General features: G+C 42.2%; 1 protein-coding gene across 1 annotated transcript in view; it reads right to left on the bottom strand.

Annotated features, from left to right (window-relative positions):
- The window catches only part of LOC146005296 (ATP-dependent DNA helicase DDX31), a 207,497-nt gene that overhangs the window by 92,770 nt on the left and 94,147 nt on the right, over positions 1-20,580 (bottom strand). Inside the window, exons 10-12 of the mRNA XM_083144423.1 lie at positions 14,827-15,017; positions 11,225-11,297; positions 4,833-4,935 (exon numbers count right to left, since the gene is read on the bottom strand). Coding sequence (XP_083000549.1) covers positions 4,833-4,935; positions 11,225-11,297; positions 14,827-15,017 — 367 coding nt within the window. The remainder of the gene's footprint in view (positions 1-4,832; positions 4,936-11,224; positions 11,298-14,826; positions 15,018-20,580) is intronic.

Below are 20,580 nucleotides of genomic sequence, written 5' to 3'. Positions count from 1 at the left end.
ATCGGACTGCATCGAACTGGAGGGGGTACCCGGTGTTCTCCGGTAAACGAAAAGAGGACGTGAATAATAGTTCGATACAGTCCGATTGTACACTTTACGGTTGACAGTCGATGGTAGCAATAAGTGCAATGAGAGGGGTGAGACGTTGCGTTCGCTCTTTTATACTCGGAGGTGCATGACCCCCTGAGTAGACGCAAGGCTCCTGCCAAGTTGGAGCACACGTATATTATGCTGAGCAAGGGTCTTGCATACGTCACTCTTGCCCTACCGCCTACAATATGTATGGAGGACATTTAATACATCTGTTGTAACACGTGAGCGAGTCTCTCCAGTGGATAGCGTCGACGGTTTGAAATCAAGGGGTTTCGGGTTTGATACACGGTGGAGGCATAGTAGTTCGGATCGCACTTCAAACTATAGCTTATCTGTGCATAAAGTGAGCTTAAAAGCAAACTTATTAAAATAAAAATACCTGAAAAAAAAACAACATTATCGGCAAGAGTACAGCAGAATCTGCGATGGCAAGAGCTTCAGTACGAGTATATACCACTCGAAGTATTCGGCTATCAAAGCGGTCCTGGCTTAAATCACACTAATGAAACTTATCACACCTATCAAACGATTGATTGCTTTGGTTATTTTACGTAGCTTTTCCGCCCCTTTTAGCTAATCGCGACAATGAGGATGAGTAATGATATGATGATTTCATGGCACTCGCAAAGAACACTCATGCCCAGGTTGTGATTCGACCCGGTACCCCTGGCGCCGTATCACAGTGCTAACCACTCTGCCACGAAGGTCGGCACATGTCAAGCAAGATTGCATAGGAAATCATTAGATCCAAAACACGGAAACCATCACTTTTGAACAATTGACAGCGAAACAGTTCACACCTTTGCAAGATAACCCAAGAGGAACACGAATAAGGAATAAAACCAGCCGTAATTCTTTTACATAAATATGGCCGACCTGGAACCCAGAAAGGTGAAAAGAATTCAAAGACTGAATAGGTCGTGCTCGCTCGAAGCCGATTAACGATCACATTTGGTTGATTGCAAGAAAACTGCTCACACGTTTTTTCGTAAATTTGCAAAAGATTTATCGCTTCCCCATTCTACAGGGGAAAACACTTCTGGGACGGAAGATCGCAACGTGAACAATAAATATGATTGCGGACGGGGAAATATCTGGCATCTTGTGGAATAATGAAGAGGTTGGAACGTTTGATGAAGGCTGCCCCATTCCACCTCGTCGCAACCATTCTCGAACCAATTTGACTCTAACGAACGTCGTCGGATTCTGAAACCTCTGGGCGTCGTTTCCCGCCGTAAACGGCTCGGCTTTTACGAGCGGGGAGGGCAGCCATTTGACTCTTCCTCGAGGAGCCATTTTGTGTAAATTGTTCGAATGGGGCTCGTTAGGGCCATGAGAAGCAAACGGCTTTTCAGCACATCTGCGGACGTGGCCTAAACGAAGTCCAGTTGTGTGTATGCGTTGGATTGTTGGTAGATAGCACCTTAATAGCACGTCCACTATCGCTAATTTATCATTAGAAACATTTCCAAACGTAAAATGGATTGGATTTTAAATTCTGATTGATTACTCACGTCCGTTTCCAATAATTCCATCTTATGATTGATTCATTTTACTTCGCTTTTCTGCCACTTTTGGCTAATCGCAAAGATGGGGTTGAGTGGTGATAAGATAACATGGATAGGGACAATCACAAACATACATGGACGACACAATAAGAGCCGTACATAGCATGAATTTAGCCGTGAGTCTAGACGCCAGAGCTTCGTTAGTCTGCAATGCAGTCCAGGATGTTCTACGTGGAAGAGAAGTTGACAGATGGGTGCCTCACCAGAATGTCGTCCATTGCACCCTGAATCCGCCGAAGAGAACAAGCAGGCTTCCGGAATAACAGATCCTGCACTGACCAGATCAGTGCTCAGCGTGTAACAGTGGATCAGTGCAATGAGTTGAATGCAACGCTGTATCTCGTGTTTGTCGTCTTTCTAAAGGCTTCTGATTCCCCCAAAAGGATGTCTATTTGGAAGGATCGAGCAAAGTATGGGATACAGGAGAAGACTGTAGAACTCATAAGTAGTTTCTACGACGGATACGAATGCCAAGCGGTTCACAACGCCCAACTAACTGACCCAGTAAATATCAAGACGGGAATGCAACAGAGTTGCATCTTGTCATCAACCACCTTCATCACTATGGTTCTAGTCGTGACAATTGTAACATTTGCACTGACAACCGGACTTCAATGGAAAATCATTCAAGGTCTGGAGGATTTAGACTTTGCCGATGACGTCTGTGAACTCTCTTAATCCATTGCAGATATGGAGGACAAATCGACTCTTGCAAAAACGAGGAGCCAAGCATGAGGATCAATTGTAGGAAGACATGAGAGATGCGAATCAATAGTACCAGATACCCAAATGGAAAGTTCCAAAATAATGGAGGATATATTGAAACTGTGACAAGAGTTTCAATACCTGGACAGTGTCATATCAAAGAATGGTGGAGCCAGGAAATGCCACCTTTGTACAGTTGTACCCAGTATGGAAGGCTCGGAACATCTCACTTAGAACCAAATTCAAAATCTTCCGCAGCGATGTCAAAGCAGTACTCCTCTACGGCTGCGAAACTTGGAAAGTGACTACCGAGATCTCCAGGAGTCTCTAAGTCTTGATCCATCTGCCTCAGAAGAATTCTACAAATCTAATGGCCTGACAGCAACTGTAACAAAGGACCTCCTACAACAAACTCGAGAAGAACCCATCACTGTGCAAGAAAGACAACGGAATTGGAGCTGGATAGGTCATAGCACGAGGCAGAAGAATGTGATGGAGAAAGAAGCCCTCAGATGGAACCCACAAGGCAGTAGACGAAGAAGGAAGACCAAGGATGAACTGGAGAAGGAGGATGGAGGAAGGAATGAGGGAAATGGGACAGTCTTGGGCAGATCTCCACATGATGGTCAGGAATAAGACCCGGTGGCGAAACTTTGCTGCAGTCCTTTGCTCCAGCGGGAGATTCAGGACATAAGTAAGTAAACATGGTCGATGCAGACATGGGATTTTGGGCTTTGCACTGTTTTTTTTTTGCAAGATAGAGACCTAGAATTACTAGGCTAGATGTAGTAAATGAACGGTGGTCATCGTTTCAAAGAAGCTACGCAATGTCATCGTGACCCTAAACGCTTGAATCTCAGCTAGATGTTCCCAAAACAAGCTGGCTCTTAAGAGTTGAATTCTTAGTAAATAAAATACAAGACGGGAATGTAAGAAATGCATATCACAGAGACAAGATGTTCTCATGGACCTTACGAATTCCAATGTCTCGGCAGGTGGTAAGGCCTAACAGCCAGATCTGAATGAACAGGTATTGGATTTTGTATATCTAAACAACCGATTCGATCTGAGAAGATCGGAATGAAAATTTCGGGATCAGTGATGATTTTACAACTAGTGTGAACACGTCTTGTGAACAGCTAGGGAACAGGTTTGTACCTGAATGACAGAGATGTTATCACATGTCTGAGCTGATTATGTGAAACCTAGATCCCGATCAGCCATTTTATATTTAAAGGAAGAAGGAAACACTAGTATCACATAACCAATTTCTCCATAGCAACCTACTTTTAACCCCAACGAAGCCATGATTGAGGCGGAGGCTTCAACTCCCAATCACAAAATTATAGTTGGATACATTCTAAACAATGTGAATCAAGCAGAATAACTCACTTGATGTAATTAGCGAACGGTCGAAAAACTTCCTTTTACAATAATAGGAAATCGCGGGTAAGGAGCAGTTAGAGCCAACATCACGAAATAGCTTTGAGAGCACCGTATCTAGCAGAGGGAGGAAGCCGTTTGCATATAAAGCGGGACTTCCCCTCTCTCGTTTCTGGGGGCGCCCAACCCTTTTTGGCTTTTACGGCGAAATTAAACGATACGAGGCAGTGTACACGCTGACCGGGACTTTCTGCAGGAGAATTAAAAGCCAAAAAGCCTTAATTTTCTAATTTGGTTCGGTTTGGTTGGTAGGATAAGTACGGAGCGGGGCGGAAGTCGCCGGCGTGGTGGAACTAGTTAGGAACTTGCTCGCCGGCAACAAAGGAAAGCCTCTGTGACATCCCCCCCTTCTCTCCCTCTCCCGATACGTATATTCTTTCCTGGGGGATGAGTCCACCCATCGGCCGCCGCAAATGGGAATCCACTTACAAAAAGGAAGCGAATTTCTATAATTGTGGACCCTCTTGTCGAATTACAACCCCGTGACTAATGCGCCTTCGACAGTAAAAACCAGTGTCCCATGATTTCTCCTAAGCCGGAAATGGTTGATATTCCTTTTAGCTCCGAAAGTTTTGCCCAGTCAATCCGCATTTTCCGCTCTTCTTTTTTGCCCCCTCCTCCCCCATGTTTGAAAGAGTAACGGAGGCTCTTGAGAGGAGAATGAGGAAGACAACCTGCTACCTTTGTTGTCAATACCGTTCTGTAACATGTAAAGGGAAATACTTCTGACGCCGCCTCTTATTAAGTGCCTTCCAGATATATTTGCTGTAACTTAGGTGGCTTTCTTTTGCCGTATTTAGCTAGTCGCGACGATGGGGATGAATGATGACAAGTTGATTGATTGATTTGGTTCTTTTACGTCGCTTTCCTGTAATTTTTGGTTAATCGCGAAGATGAGGATGAATGATGATATGAAATTCATGAAGGCACACTTACAAAGAACGCCCATGTCCATCTTGGGGCCGTGCTAACCACTCCGCCACAAACTTACAACATAGAAAATAGGAAAAAGCTAATACTTACATTTACATGCCAAACTGTACAAAGATTTATCTTCGGTTACGGCCTGCTCGAATTTCATCTGCAGTGCTGTGGCTGAAGACTCCACCATTGTGTTCGACATGTGCTGAAAGAAATACAGAAAAAAATTCAATGCCGTTCTTCCGGGAAATCATTATCCATATGCATCAGAAGATAGTATAAAATAAGCATTATGCCAACAGGGCCACATTGATTCTGTAACCAGATTCACACTGGTACACTGTGGAAGTGTCCGAATTTGAGACTTTCACTGTCCAAAGCACCTTTCCATCTTCCGTCCCGTTAGAGTCCAAATTCGCCATAGACCATTGTTTCTCAACCTATGGAGCGCGATCCACTGCTGGGTTGCGAGGGGCCGTTTGGTGGGCCGCGAAGTCGGGCTCGGGAATTTATTTATTGTCTCTTAACAACCTATTACATGTCAATTACTATGATATATTGTTTTAACAATTCAAATTTTAAAAAATGTTTTGAATTTCAGCATGTGTATTTAGTTAGACGTTAGGCTAGAAGTATTTTAAATTTCATATTTATTTTTCTAGAATGAAGTATGTGCAATTTGTTTAAGCAAGCGTAAAAGATGGCTTCTTAAAGTACTCGATGTTAGCAAACAATATGATTATCAACTGGGTGCACACCCCTTCAAGTAATTCTGCCGGCGCCCATGCTTATGGATCCCATGAAGTGTAATGTCCTTCTAGGTGGGTCCCGGACTGAAAAAGGTTGAGAACCACTGCTGTAGAACGAATTATAAGATCATTAATTTTTTCAGATTTTGGAATATCATAGCGGTGTTCCGAAATGAGAGGAAAATTCGGAAAAAACTGCCCTCGCGTCGGCCAAACGTCCAGCCGAGCCTCAACTTTTATCAAGGGACTCTCTACACCCCCCTTTTAACATCCAGGTAAGATATTTAGACACTATGCGAATTAAGCTTTTGCTTGGGGGGTTGTCCAGTCAGTGGCGTATTAGTAGCTATTTCATTTCTGGAGGTAGGTTTTGGGGGGGCTATGAAAATTTGTATATGTTCAGTCAGATTGTCTGGAGGTTGGTTCTAATCTAGCCCATGCAATTTTATGATAACATTCAGAAACACTTAGTATATATATTTAGCTACATATTAGCAAAACCAAAACTCATTAAAAAAAAAAAAGTTATCGACCTCACCAAAAACAAGAACAAATTTATATTGCCAACCTACCTACAAGTTTGTTAAAATATCAGAACTTTGTCATGAAAACTTTAGTGGAAAACTGCCTCCTCTTGGCTTGGCGAGTTGTTCAGTTGCAAAATGGTGTTCTTTTTTTAATTCAGAAGGACATCTACAAATGAATTTTCAATCGTGTTTGTTACAAAGCTAAAAAAAAAAGGTACTCTATGCTTTCATTTTCTTTGAGGCGTATAAGAACATCCCTGGCAGGGATAAATTGTCTCTTCCCAGGGATAACATTTTGTGGAGGGGGGAAATCCATGGCAACCCCCCCTCACCCGGTTAATTCGCACACTGGATTCGTGTACTTTGAAGGGTGCAAAATGGCCATATGTGCCATTGGTAAGAAACAGCATTACTTTATCTATTTAACCTTATTAATGAAAAGCAAAAATATATTTTACTTGCATAAACAAGTAAAAGTAAAAACTTTACCCTACCTGATCTTGTCTCACGTATTAATTAATTAATTAATTAAGTATTCTAGTTAGATAATGAGTTGATAAAGGTTTTAATATTTAAACATTTTTATATTTATTCAGTAACGAGATCACTTCCTTTCAGCGGCGTATACTCTGGGTCATCTAGGCAATCGCAGATGACCCGGCTGTATTATTTTTAAATAAATATATATATATATATATATATTTCTTGGCAATATTCTTCCAAACCAATTTCGATGCATGCATTTCTTTGCTTCCAGCGCGCGAATGCTGCCGCCGAATGTCCGGGAACCTTTCTCCAGCCGGTGGAATGACTTCAGGGAATCTCACCCTGACGTCATTCCTCCCTCTTCCCTTAAAACCCTCGGCGAGGAGGGAGGAGAGAGGAAAGAGAGGGAGGAAACACTGTTTCTCAGGCGCAGTGATTCCGTGGCCAGGGTATTCTCCTTCTTATGAGAGTCCACCGGTCGCACTCTCAACCTTCAGAGCCTTTACCGTTCCCTCCGCTGAACTAAGGAAAACATACCCGGTAGAATGCGAAGAACAGGAAAATTGAATAACATGGGCAAACCAATTCTACGCTAATTTACACTTTACATTTGCTTTTGTCTGTTACTTGAACATAAATTTATCAAAATGAAAAAGCTTAAATATTGAATATGAAGCAAACTAAATTAAAATTCAAAGCTTAAGCTGACTCCCCCATCCTTGTATTTACAAAAATAGTGATTGTTTCTCCTCTCTAATCTTCAAAAGCAGCGAGAATACTTCTTTCACGGAACTGAATATTTTTAAAGGCAAAGATATCAAAAATAAATTATATATATATTAGTTAATTTAAGTTATATTCCGCCTCTTTAGATTAATAGTGATGAAGATGAACGAATTAAACATAAAACGAAAAAAAAACACATCAGGCATGTAGCCAGGTGGAGGACTCGGGGGGCTGAAACCCCTCTCCCCGAAATCCTACAAATATCTAATTTAAAAAGTGTATAGTGCTAATTAATTTTACTTCATTAGCAGGATTAAAAACCTTGCATAATACGTTGTAATAATCTGAGATTCATCTTCAGGACTTCTAACCCCACTGTTTCAATTTTATGTGGCGGCTGCTAATAAGGGATGATCCCCATCCCGAAATAAAATTCTGGCTCTGGCCTGCAATGATTCGAAGTTTTAAAACCTGTCATTTCGAGCTCGGAAAGGGATTTTTTTTTATCATTCATAGGGAATTTCATTCTGAGCCAGGAACACAACAACAGAAGTTTGGCGCGTGAAACTGAATGCGTGTAGTCGTTTGCTTTGTGCTGTGCTTCGTGTTTATTATTTATTTAGGTGTTAGTGTTTGTCGTGATAGTGCTGTGTTAAAGGGTAATGGATGTGATACAAGATTTGCTGGTGAAACCTTTTGGAACAAGATCTTTTCAGGAGAAGTTGCAAATTGTTAATACAGATAGGCCAGTGTCATCGCTTGAACTTATTTCTACACACAGACAAAAATCGGGAATATGCGAGGCATTTTCGCAAGCAAATTATGACAAAACACCATGGTTGACAGGAAGTACGTATAAGTGTTAATAAGCCTGTTTGTTGGCCGTGCTTACTTTTCGGGGCTGAAAAGAATGTGTATATATACACAGTAATCCAATCTTTGCAACGCTTGTGCCAAACATGAAAAATCAAAAAGTCACATAACTTCCTTTGTTAAGCTGCAATCTTTCGCACAGACACGTATTGACGTGCAACTGGACAAACAGCGTGCTTTGGATGTGGTACAGCACAAGTAATCGGGTCCTGGAGTAAGTTGAAATTTGCACTTAAATTAATATTGCGGGTTTTTATTTCACTAGTGCACGTCTTTCTTTTTATATTTCACAGGTTGTTTTTTTATAGTTTTATAATACTGTCTTGTTTTATTATTTGAAATTCTACACGTATATTAAACTGCAATAATGAGAATTAATTGATTGTGGTCGTAGCAATAAGACAAACATTCCGACACAATATTCCTAAATTCAATATGGATCCTGACATAAATTGCACGGAAACTTTTGGAGTTTGAGGATCAACGGTCGGAGATTACCCACTCGATAGAACCAGCATACGCCACTGCTTCCTTTATATATAATATAATAACAAATTTACATGAAGAATTCAAAACAACCATCAAAGAAGAACACTAATATTCATTAACATATTTCCAATAATCCTAATAGGATAGTCATTTAGTATTCACTTTAACATTAGCTCTATCAATATGAATATATTTTATATTATTTGAATGAATTAATAATACAAAACATAGATTAGCACATTTAGTACCACTATTAATCCCATTATAGTATGTAATATCTGTAAAATTAGCAGCAAACATAATACATAGTTGGACATTTAATACGAGGCGCACTTCAAAAGAAAGGGCCGATTTCTTATAAAAAGTGACTGGCAACAGTGATCGGATCGCGCCTGCGCAGTAACATCAAATATCCCTTGGCGACCCAGCAATCATATTTTCGCAAATCAGCTGTTGGTTATTCTGTGTGTTGGAGCGGGTTAAAATGGTTGAGCGATTATACAATCCCGCCAGTTGAGAAGTACTGTCTGTGATTCGATTTCTTAACGCTGTCAAACTTCACCGAGAATTGTGTGAAGTGTATGATCCGAGTGAATGAATGAATGAAAAGTAAGGCAATGGTGTTTTAATTCACGCCCACCAAAGGCGAGAAAGTTCAAACTCCATCTGCAAGAAAAATCATGGTAAATGTGTTCTGGGACCAACAAGGTGTGTGTTTGGTGATTTTCATTGACCCGGGGTAAACAAGCAGATCGCAGGCGTCCTGTGAAACGGTATCAAAACTCAGACGTGCATATAAAACCGACGACGTGGAATGCTACGCTCGGGAACTGTTCTTTTTCATGACAACGCTAGACCACACACTGTTGCCCTCAGTCCCCAGACGACTGACAGGTTCGTTCGGATGGGAATTTTTTGATCACTCCCCGTGTAGTCCGGACATGGCACCTAGTGACTATCACGTCTTCCTGCACCTCAAAAAGTGGCCTGCATCTCAACGATTTGAAGAATCGGAGGTGTTGAAAATGGAAGTATTGCCTTGCCTGAATTCCCAGGCAGCGAACTCCAACGCAGAGGGTATAAAAAAGCTTGTACCATGGAACCAAAAATTCTTGGAAAATAATGGTGAATATGTTGAGAAAGGAAGTGGATACGTGCGTGTTTGTAACCACTAATAGTGTTGCTACACTTCTTTCCTTCTTGATATAATCAATCGGCCCTTATCTTTTAAATGCCCCTCGTATTATCAATAATTGGGAATACAGGAGCAATACTAGAAATTATTGGACTTTCAATATTAATTTCGGCACAAATCTTATTAATTATTATAGATCTGATGTCTTTGCACTACCAGTTGCTATTTATTCTAGAGAATCCAAATAACTAGTGTCAACAATTTTAACTCGCATATTTTTTGATGAAATGTGAAACGAGAATGAATATTCCTTCATGTCTGCCATAATTCTTGAATAACGCGTCTCACATGATATTAGGATACCGTGAACGGCTTTCCGGCTCGAACTGGCCTCTTCTCACTTGACGAAACTTGCATTAGATTTCCGTGGGAAAATATGCAAGGAGCCAGGGGAGATATTTGAACAGGGAAACCCAGGAGCAGCTGACGTTTTCCCGAGAGCCTCGGAAATTGAACTCAAAACGCACAATTACACGAGGCGCGAAGACATTGTGCGGGGAGACACGAGTGGACATTAATATCTTGACCAGCTGACAGGCATTTAATGCCGTGAAAAATCGCCCGCTCTGTTCGACAAGAGGCTGAAATCAACCACGGGCAGTCAGGAAGACTGGGGTGAAAAAACGGACTCGATTCAGAAGGCCGTATTCACTTGGAAAATTCAATGAACCGTTGCGGTAGCATTTCCTGGTGATTGATTGCGTTTAATCTAAAAATGGCGGTGTGGATAGCCCTTCGTCGCTCCTGACGCTGGTCGCCACAGTACAAATGCCGTCCGTAATAGCCTGCCTTTTCATGTGTTGTAATGTAGGGGGCGGAAGAATCAACAAAGGAACTATATTTCATTCCACGCTCTGTTTCTTAACAGCCAATATTCGTACTCTAACAGGAAAATTATTATTTTTTACTACGAGGGGTGTTCGAATATTAACGAACATGTCTGCAACATACAAGTTTTCAATGTAGTCCACTTCGACTCAAATACACTTTTGCCAACGTACACGAAGCTTATGAATACCATCTGGTCGTCCACGGATCCAAATGTACACAGCCAACACCTTCTTATATCAAAGGTAGGTGCAAGGCCCTCATCGATTGCATGCAACGTCATCAGTGGTAGGCCTCGATAGGCTATATTTGCAGTCAAAAAATTAGGGCCCTAATTCCCTGAGGCACCTCACTAAAGGGGGAAACTAGGGTGAGCCCTGAACTCACTTTTTAACTTTACAGGTAAAGTGACGTCATCTGTCTGTGAACTTTATTAACGATAGTGTTACGTGTGCTAACAAAGTGATAATCTATCATATAAATGTGATAATAAAACATTAATTGACCCTGAAGCTGAGATTTTTGTTACAGACAATGTGACGTTCGTAACTTACGTACAGATAAGTATAAAATACTGTGTAACCAGTAATTACTAAACAAATTGATTATAACTGTCCTTACTTTGCTGAAAGATCCCTGTGCACCATGAACCGCAAGCTGTTGTAAACAATTTTCCATGGACTCCTCTTCCAACCTGAAACAACGCGAAAAAATGAATATTAATTACATGAGGATTTGTTATTCAATCAGATAATTTTGAAATATGAGATATTATCACAAAGTTCCCGAAATAACGTCGGCAATAGAGTAATGTGGGGTGACTGTGATCTGTGTCGGCTGAAAGTGAAGCTGACGAGTAAGGTCCTGTCCCGTGCATCTTCGGGAATGTCGATTAGAGAAACACACACACTGGTGCCGCAGCCGTCTTACTCGCCTGATCTGGCTCCTGCAGACTCTGGGCTGTTTTCTACTCTCCCGAAGTTCTGAGGTTTCTCAACAATCTAGATTGATTGATTGAGTTGGTGTTTTAAGTCCACTTTGTGCACAGTAAGGCTAATTGGGACTGGACCTACAGTTTAAAGTGGGGTTCGAACCACTATGTGACTTCACCAGGTATCGAACCCGGGACCCCTTGATTAGAACGTGTCGACGCTACCACTGCGCCATCGAGGAGGTCCTCGACAATCTAGAATATCGAAGCGAATGCAACGCTTGGTTTGGAGATCATGCCGAAGGTGATGCTTTAAAAGTGCTTGTGGCAAAGACAGGACTGTTTGAGAAAGTGCGTATGTCTGTATGTGTGTGCAGAGAGTACATACATCGAGGCTTGATTTGGTTTATTTTACTTTGCATTTCTGCCACCTTTGACTAATCGCGGCGATGAGGATGAATGCTGCTAATGTGAAATGAATGAAGGGACGATAACAAACTTACATTGACGACACAACACGATCTCCATAGAGGATTATCCTGCATGTCTAGGCGTCAGGGCCTCGTTAGTCTGCAAAACGCAGCCCAACGTGTACTATACTCTGTCCAGGGAATGTCTGGAGCTAGTAAACAAAAGCAAGTCTCGGCGCAAGTAGTGACTCGAGAGGGCTTGACCAATGAACACGTGAGAGGGGACGGGATCGCGTTAAAGGAGAAAAGGGACTGCAGCTGTTTCGCTCCGTCCATTCGCTTTCTCCTTTCTCTACCGTTATGCGCGGCCTTGCTTCAGATATTCCCGGGATAGTGTATACGTGGAAGTGAGGTTGACATTTGGGTGTCTAGAAGGGGTCACCCCTTACACCATGGGCGCCCGCAGGTGGGGGCCAGGGCGGACACTTGCCCCTCCTGAGATTTCGGGAAACGGTTAATGTAATTCGAATGGTGAAATTGTAGATATTTTACATAAAAAAGTAAAGTGCTCCCCTGTGCTTTGCACCACGCCATGAAGGCGTATAGGGGTGTGTGGAGTTAGGGCCCCACACTTTCTTGATCTCGGCCGAAGGTGGGGATGATGTGATCAGCACCACGCCCCAGAGTCGGAGACGCTTCAACAGGGATCCCCCGCCAGGGATCGAACCCGGGTCTCTCGCATAGTAGTCAGACGCCCTAACGACTGAGCTACCGCGGCTACAGATATATTTTATAACAAAAAGTATTGTTTTCTGTGACTTACAGGCCGTAAGTTACAGCAACTATTATTATTATCTGAAGTAGGGTTCCATTTAAGCTTACAGTCTATTTTACACTGATTATCTAACTATAAAAAACAGCTTTTTGTCCTCCATGAATTAATGTTAAGTATACAGTTATGCAAATTGTATAGAGATATACAGAATATGGAAATTACAAATGTATGTAATTTAAAATACATAAGTAGTAGTAGTAATGTAATACAGTGTAACCTTGACAACTCGAACCTAAACAACTCCAATAAAACCTTGATAAGACGAGTTTTTGTATAGTTTATGGGATGCCGTTCGAGCTGAATAACTCGAAGATAGGCTATGGAAAACCTCTATGAGTCGATGTTAAATTCTAATCACCTCTATAACTCGAAGTTTTAGTCCCACGGACCTCAATAAGTCGAAGTGTAGTAAACTTGAGACCTCTATAACTCGAAGTCGGCGATTTTGTCCCTCCATAACTCGAACCTTGGTAAGTCGAAATCCTTGATACCTCGATTTCCCCACCCCCCTTTCAAGTTTGATTTCTCAAGGTTCCACTGTAATAACAACAAAAATAAAAACAATAAATAACAGCAGTAAATATCAATAATAGTAATAGTAATACTACTACTACTAATAATAATAATTTAAAAAATTGTGACTGCCCCCCTGTGAACAAATCCTGCAGGGGCTCTTGCCTTACACCCCTCTTCTTCCTCGACATCGTGCTGAACAAAAAGGGTACTTTTGACGCCATGGGGGATTCTCATTAGTTGAAACAGGTTCGTGGAGTACTGGAGACAAATGCGGAGGTAAATGACGCAGAATAACAACGCTAAATCACCGTCGCCCGCTAATGGTCACGAAGGAAGCAACAAACCAGACTCAAGAGTCTCCAATAATGGGGCAAAAGAGGCTCCCTCTCCCTCCCCTTCCACCTCGACCAATATCTTTTGTGTAATCACCGAAGTGTCGTGCAATCAAAAGACATTGCGGGGGAATAATTCATTCGGGGCGAAGTAAGGAAACATTTTCGGCGCAGCTAATCTCTGCCCTCTGTGCGCCGATTCTCACTTACGAAGCCCCATTATACCGCTGACCCGGCCGCATTCAACCACTTGACACGCCCACTGTATTGTGGGGCTCTTGACGGGTGATCAAGAGCCTCCCCAACCCCCACTCTACCTCTTTGCTCTGGCCGTGTCGGCTTGATGTGCGGAATCGATTTTGGATTCCGTGACTTTCGAGCATTTATCTTTCCCTCAAACCCCGTGCAATCTGAACTTTCCACTCCGTTGTGTCCTTCGAATGAAGCCTACCCGAGCACAACGGAACAGTTCTCATTGTTTCAGTGACGTGCAATGAAAAATGCGCTGGCAGCCGTGGTCTAGCGACTAGTGTACCCGACACGTCCCGCATTATAGGCGAAATCCCTCATTTACGTGGGCTGGAAATTTAATAGTGGCAACACTGCTGTGTACAGGCACGCATCTACAAATATGTTTCGGAAGGGGGGGGGGGGGTCCGAACCAAGTGTCTCAAAATATTAATAATAAGGTTTAAACTAAATTTATTATATGAATTCATTAAAATAGTATTAATTCAAATATTCAAATTAATATATTTTTATTACATGAATAGGTAAAAGACGGCATGATATAACAGCACCTACTCATTGTCTAACTTACATCTGCAAAATTTATATTAAAAAAAGCCCTGGCAAGGAACAAGGAAATTAATGTCAAATACATAAACTTTTGAATAATTATTTAACATAAAAAATGGATGTTAGATCCAGATGACGAAAAGTAAAGTTTCTGATAATATTTTATGCATGTAATTATAAGTAGTAATAAATCTAGCATAAATCTTCTTTGGTACTATCATTCAAAGTCGTATGATCCCAATATAATCCTTGCCTTCCAACAAGTTTGGCAGAAATAAATAACCCTGGATTAAAGAAGAAGTATATTTTCATTATTTAATTTTTGAACTTAGTAATTCTCTCGGGGGGGGGGGGCTGACCCCTTGGACTCGGCTCACTCCTACTTTATAAGCCAAATGTACCTCATTTTCTTGGACTGCAACTCCTGAACAAATTCTGCTTCCGAAGGGGTTAGAAAGAGCAGGGCAAAGCCAGCGCTGCCGATCCTAGCAGTGCGCCCTACCCTGTGAACATAGTCCGTCGGGGTGGACGGGGCCGTGTACTGGACAATCCAGTCCACTTGAGGCAGGTCTAGCCCTCGGGCTGCCACATCCTGCAAAGAAGGTAATAGATATACGTAAACTATGGAAGAAATCAGTTACAGTAAGCAAGTAAGAACAGAACAACTATGAGATGAGGTATAGTCACGCACATTTCTGGGTTACAACCCAGGAAGTGTCCGTGACTGTACAATTTACCTGTTCAAGCCAAGAACTGAACCCACTCGGCAGTGGAGCTAATTTAACGGACCCAAAAACTTGCCTTTTATTATACAGGGTGAGTCAAAAGTCAGGAACCACAGTGCTTATTCACTCATATGCTCAATATGTTGATCCTCTTCGGCAAGGCACATGTTCAGTCGACGCTCCCAGTTCTTCAGGACGCTGAGGATTGTGGCAGGCGGTACATTCCGTTATCCTCTCTTGCAGATGGCGTAGGTCGTGAGTCTGGGTGGAATAAACCATTGCCTTCATGTGACCACACAGGTAGTAATCCATTGGTGTGAGATCAGGGGACCTCGCGGGCCACCTCCCCGGAAACTGCACTATCCGTGCACACATTAGTCACACACTGTCCTATGGTTCCTGACTTTTGACTCACCCTGTAATTTTATTTTAGAAATAGTCTCCCCGCTTAAGAAAAAAATAATTCTAACATAATTACTGACTGCTCTCAAAATATTTCATAATACTTTTACACATCTGACAGGGGTGTATGAGAATTTTAAGAAGAAGACAACTTGCACGTTAAAAAACGGTCAATACATTGTATAAGGACCTTTAACATTTAAAATGCAAGTGTGTAAAACAGGTGTGTAAAACAAACTAAAAAAATACACTTATTTCAAAATGAAAATGTGACCATCGGTAATCCCTTGTAAAAATTACGGTGATTCCCTATATGCCTCTAAAAACATTTACAGTTTAAAGTGGGTTCCGAACCCCTATGCCTCCACCGTGCATCGAATCCGTGACCCCTTGATTGCAAGGCGACGACATTACCACTGCGCCATCGAGTAAGCATCTTCGTAAAAGAGCGCCAGTCCGGAATTTTTTTGATAATCCCTCGTATACCTTAACGTTTCGAAACAGACGCTCAGAAACCTACTTTGGAAAGTGTGGCTGGTTCTATCGACTGGCATCAAATGACTAACAGTTCCTATTCCAAACAGAAGTGCTGGAACTTCTCCATCACAGCATGAAAGAAACCGTGACAAATCACCCCAGAGACCTTTGAGAGACTCAACAACTGATCTGGAATTGGAAGCCAGGAGAAGAATCCGTTCAATCCCAGGAACTGACTGTGTCTTTCTCAGTAAGGACACTTTCAATCAAAGATCGTCTATCAGTCAATGGTGCAACGGGAACCGTTTTGATTGGTGAAGGAATTCTGAAGCAAGTTTTGAATCGGAATCCGTTAAGGTTCATTTCCGCTGCACCGTTGCAGGAAACAGAACAAATTTAATCGCTTGGAGAACCAAACCTTCCCATCTGCCTGTCCTCTTAAGTACACCGCGTGCCAGAAGTCTGTGGATCAAGGCCGCGCATAACGGTAGACAATGGGAGAAAGCGAGTGGACGGAGCAAAGCAGTGCGGCTGGTAGCTGCAGCCGCGTTTCTCCTCCACGCCTCGCTTCCCCTCTACCGCGTTTATTGGTCGAGTCCTGCTTGCGCAGAAGTCTTGTTTTCGTTTGCTTGCTGCACAGGCTCCTGGAGGTGAGTATATATACTGGCGCCAACTTGTACGGGCCTGTGGGACTCGAGCCCATCCAATAATTTTCAGTTGTAATTTATTTTAGAAATAAAGTCCCCGCGCGAAAAAAAAATCTGCGTCATCTTACACCTAAAGAAATCTAACAATTAAATACTGGCTGCTTGTTATCAAAATATTTCATAACAATTTGTTACTGTTCCAATATGATAATCTTCAGTGTCCTATGTTATTCACACTATCCGTGGTCAAGTCGTTGTTATTATTAGAGTAATGGACGATGGGGATTGATAGGCACAAAAAGCGCTCAAAATACGAAGACAAAAAGGCACCGAAAATACACAATTGGCACTAAAATTGATAACGGAGGAAGGAAAACATAAACAAAGAGAGGAACAGAGGAAGAAGGAAAGATGCAAAGAGATAAATAGAGAAGAAGAAAGAAAAAAGAGTAACGACAGATTTTTCGCCTTTCTTGGATTAGGCACTCAAAAAGCAATCTTCGACACAGGCACTTATGATGACCAAAATAGGCACAAAAAAGGGTCACTTTAAAATCCATGTATTCCTCTAAGAAATGGCTTGAAAGGGCATTTAAAAGTAAAATACTACATTTTCAGGTCAAGGTATGGTCGTCGCCTTGTAATCAAGGTGTCTCGGGTTCGATTCTCGGTGGAGGCACATAGTGGTTCGGAACCCACTTTATACTGAAGGTCCAGTACCAATTGGCCTTACGATGCATAAAGTGGACTTAAAATACCAAATGAGCCGCAGTCGTTGGCTGCGACGTACATTTCCATCCGTACACCCTTCCCTCGGAGTCCAGTTCTTCTAAGCACAAGCTCAGGTAGTCCCGTACTACCTGCTTGCTACGAAGGCACCGACCTCTCAGCGGTGGTACCTTACGGATTACCGTTATACACAATAGCTCAGTCGATGGAAGAGCAGGGCCAATATCTCCGCTGGTTTCATCCAGTCACCTCCAGCCGCCTTTATGCACGCGTATACGCAGAAAAATTAAGACGACCTAAACTTCTTGGCCGTAGGAAAATTACGGTGCGTAACATCCGCAGCTCCCCAAATTCTGTCGGATTTCTACGTCGCGTGCAAAATTTAATGACTTTGATGTATTTTTACGTAGGTGTATGGGCCGCATAAGGGGTGATCCTTTCTCAAGACACTTAAATGTCTACCTCTCTTCCACGTTGTACACCCTGGACTGCATTCCTGCAAGTTATGAAGGCTCTGGCGCCTGGACGTACAGCCAGTATAATTATCTGTGGGACGTGTAATTTCATTCCTACCTTCGCGATTAGCCCAAAGTGGCAGAAAAGCGTCACGTTATAAAACAAACCAAATCAAATTAAATCAGACCAAGCCCGCTTCCTACCTTCACCCAAATACGTGAACGCAAACCCATTTACATAAAAAGTCAGGACCTCTCGATGGAGCAGTGGTAACGTCGCAACCATGTAAGCAAGAGGTGACGTGTTCGATAACCGGTGGAGGCACATAGAGGTTCGGATTTCCTATAAATATTTTCGAGACGAGGCAGTGGACGTGACGGCATTTTCACGAGACGAGACAGACAAAGATCTCGTCTTATCTAGTCGAAAACGAGACACGAGACAGACCAAAATCTCGTCTTGTTGTCAAGAATATACACCAGAAGAGATGGCATTTTCATGAGACAAGACAGAGCAAAGATTCATCTCGTTTGCGGGACGGGACAAAATAATATTTCCGAGACGAGACCGACCAGAGACACGAGACAAGACGGCATTTTTACGAGAGGAGATGAGACAAAATCTCGTCTTCTTTTCGAGACGAAGATTCAGACTCCCAGAGCACATATTTCCAACATTGTAAGGCAGGATGAATAACAAATCCAATATCTCGTAAACAGAGAACATTGTGTTGCAGCACCACTTCAGGTAGTTAGAGCTCAACCGAATCTCCACCGAGCCGCTGGAAAAAATCAAGAGCGATTCTCGAAGGGCAATTGAGGTGACCTCACCATCTCCTGCAGCGACACCTGAAGAATGGCCACCGCTGCCCTGGAGATTTAACCCCTCCCCTCTGATTCCGAACGAAAATTAAAGCGTCTCGCAAAACACCAACAACCGAAAACGAACTTCGATGTCGTTTAATTTCGGGAAAGCAATTCCCCGTCGGCCATTCGTTACGGGATATCGGAGGTCATTTGTTTTCGTTTGATTTCTGGGGCACCGTCTGCTGCGATTGCGGGGTTGTTGTACAAGAAATTCCCTCTTGCAAAGAACATTTCCCCCTTTTTCCCACAACAAAAACTTTTCTCCCTAAAGGTTGAATCACACGAGGCTAGATTTCTTCTTGGACTTGGACTAGTGGTGTGCGTACTTTCTCACCTGCTACGTTTCCCCTTACACTATACTAGTCGTAGTTCCCACAAGGCATTGCGCAGAACAAACGAACTAAAAAAAATGGACGGGTGACTTGAGGAAGAACGTCGTACAAAATTAAAGGTTTAAGAAGAAAAAGAACGGCATGGTCTAGAAATTGAATCGAAAGAAAATATCATAATCAAGATGTACTCAACATGCTTTTTAATGAACTCGAGTGAGTTAATCTGGGTGAGCGAGTTACCGGTTTAAGTCCACTTTATGCACAGTAAGGCTAATCGGGACTGGACCTACAGTTTAAAGTTGGATCTGAACCACAATGCTGCTCCAACGGGTATCGAACCCGGGACCCCTTCATTACAAGGCGACGACGTTACCTCTACGCCATCGGGGAAGCCAAACTCTAGTATGTACTTATACATGATTGATTGAACTTGATATTATGGGAACTGAAGCACATACACTATATTGGCCCGTCACACAATAGGGGGATACGCCTCTTAACTAAAACAAAATGGAGGACAGACCTCTAACAAGAAAATATTTTTTTTCAATTTTTGAAAAGACGATCTAAACTATACTGTCTGTGAGGATTAAAATACTCGAATCTATACTGCTGGACAAAAAAACCGGACACCTTCATATTTAACATCTGAATTGCAATTACTAAAAAAGTAAAAAGTACCCTCCCCTTTGAAAATCCTAGGCACGCCACTAAGTCGTTAATTTTAATTTGTTTTTTGTTGAATATAATCAGGTTTTCTAATTTCCAATAATTTCCAATATTTAGTCAGCCTTCGATTCAGAATTTATGCGTTATCACAAAAAATGCAAGTGTCCGGTTTATTTTGTCCAGCAGTGTAGTAACAGCTGAGGCTGTAAAGGGGACACTCAGCACACACAAGGACAACGCAGCCCTACGGAGGATTATACTGGCCGTATGTCCAGACGCCAGAGCCTCGTTCGCCTGCAAGAATGAAGTTACCGGGCTGTACTACGTGGAAGCAAGGTTAACTTTTGGTCGCCCCTATGTTTTCATACATAACATTCGCAGGATTAATGCATTTAAAAAAATTGTTGTTAAAAGTATGTCAAACAATTAACATACTAGTAGGGGAGAAGGGGGTGAGTTGACCATAGGGGTGAGTTGATAAACTGTGTTTTATTCCTACCAGGCGAAAGTTGGTATGAATGGGAGTTACTGTGAATATGTCAGTGTCGTTAAATGTCCAGGAACCTATAAATTTTAATGGGTTCAATTGGGTTCCGCTGAAGGACCGGAACATTTTTTCTCGCACAATTTAAATTCGGTCCAAGTTGCGTATTGTTACATTCGAAAAGGTTCCTGGACCGAATTTCAATTAATCCGGAAAAAAGGTTCGTGGACCGAATTGAAATACTTTACAGATAAAAAAGGTACCATACGGTCCAGAACCCATTTACGCTTGCTGATTTTCTCCCCTAGACCGGAATTGATTTAAAATTCCTGGACCCTCAACAACCCTGGAATATGCGTCATCTCCGA

Source organism: Lepisma saccharinum, chromosome 23 (genome assembly GCF_977018435.1).
Source record: "Lepisma saccharinum chromosome 23, izLepSacc3.1, whole genome shotgun sequence".
In the NCBI taxonomy this organism is placed as follows: Eukaryota; Metazoa; Arthropoda; class Insecta; order Zygentoma; family Lepismatidae; genus Lepisma; species Lepisma saccharinum.
Note: the sequence above shows the minus strand (reverse complement) of the source record. Positions and strands in the feature narration are given on the sequence as shown.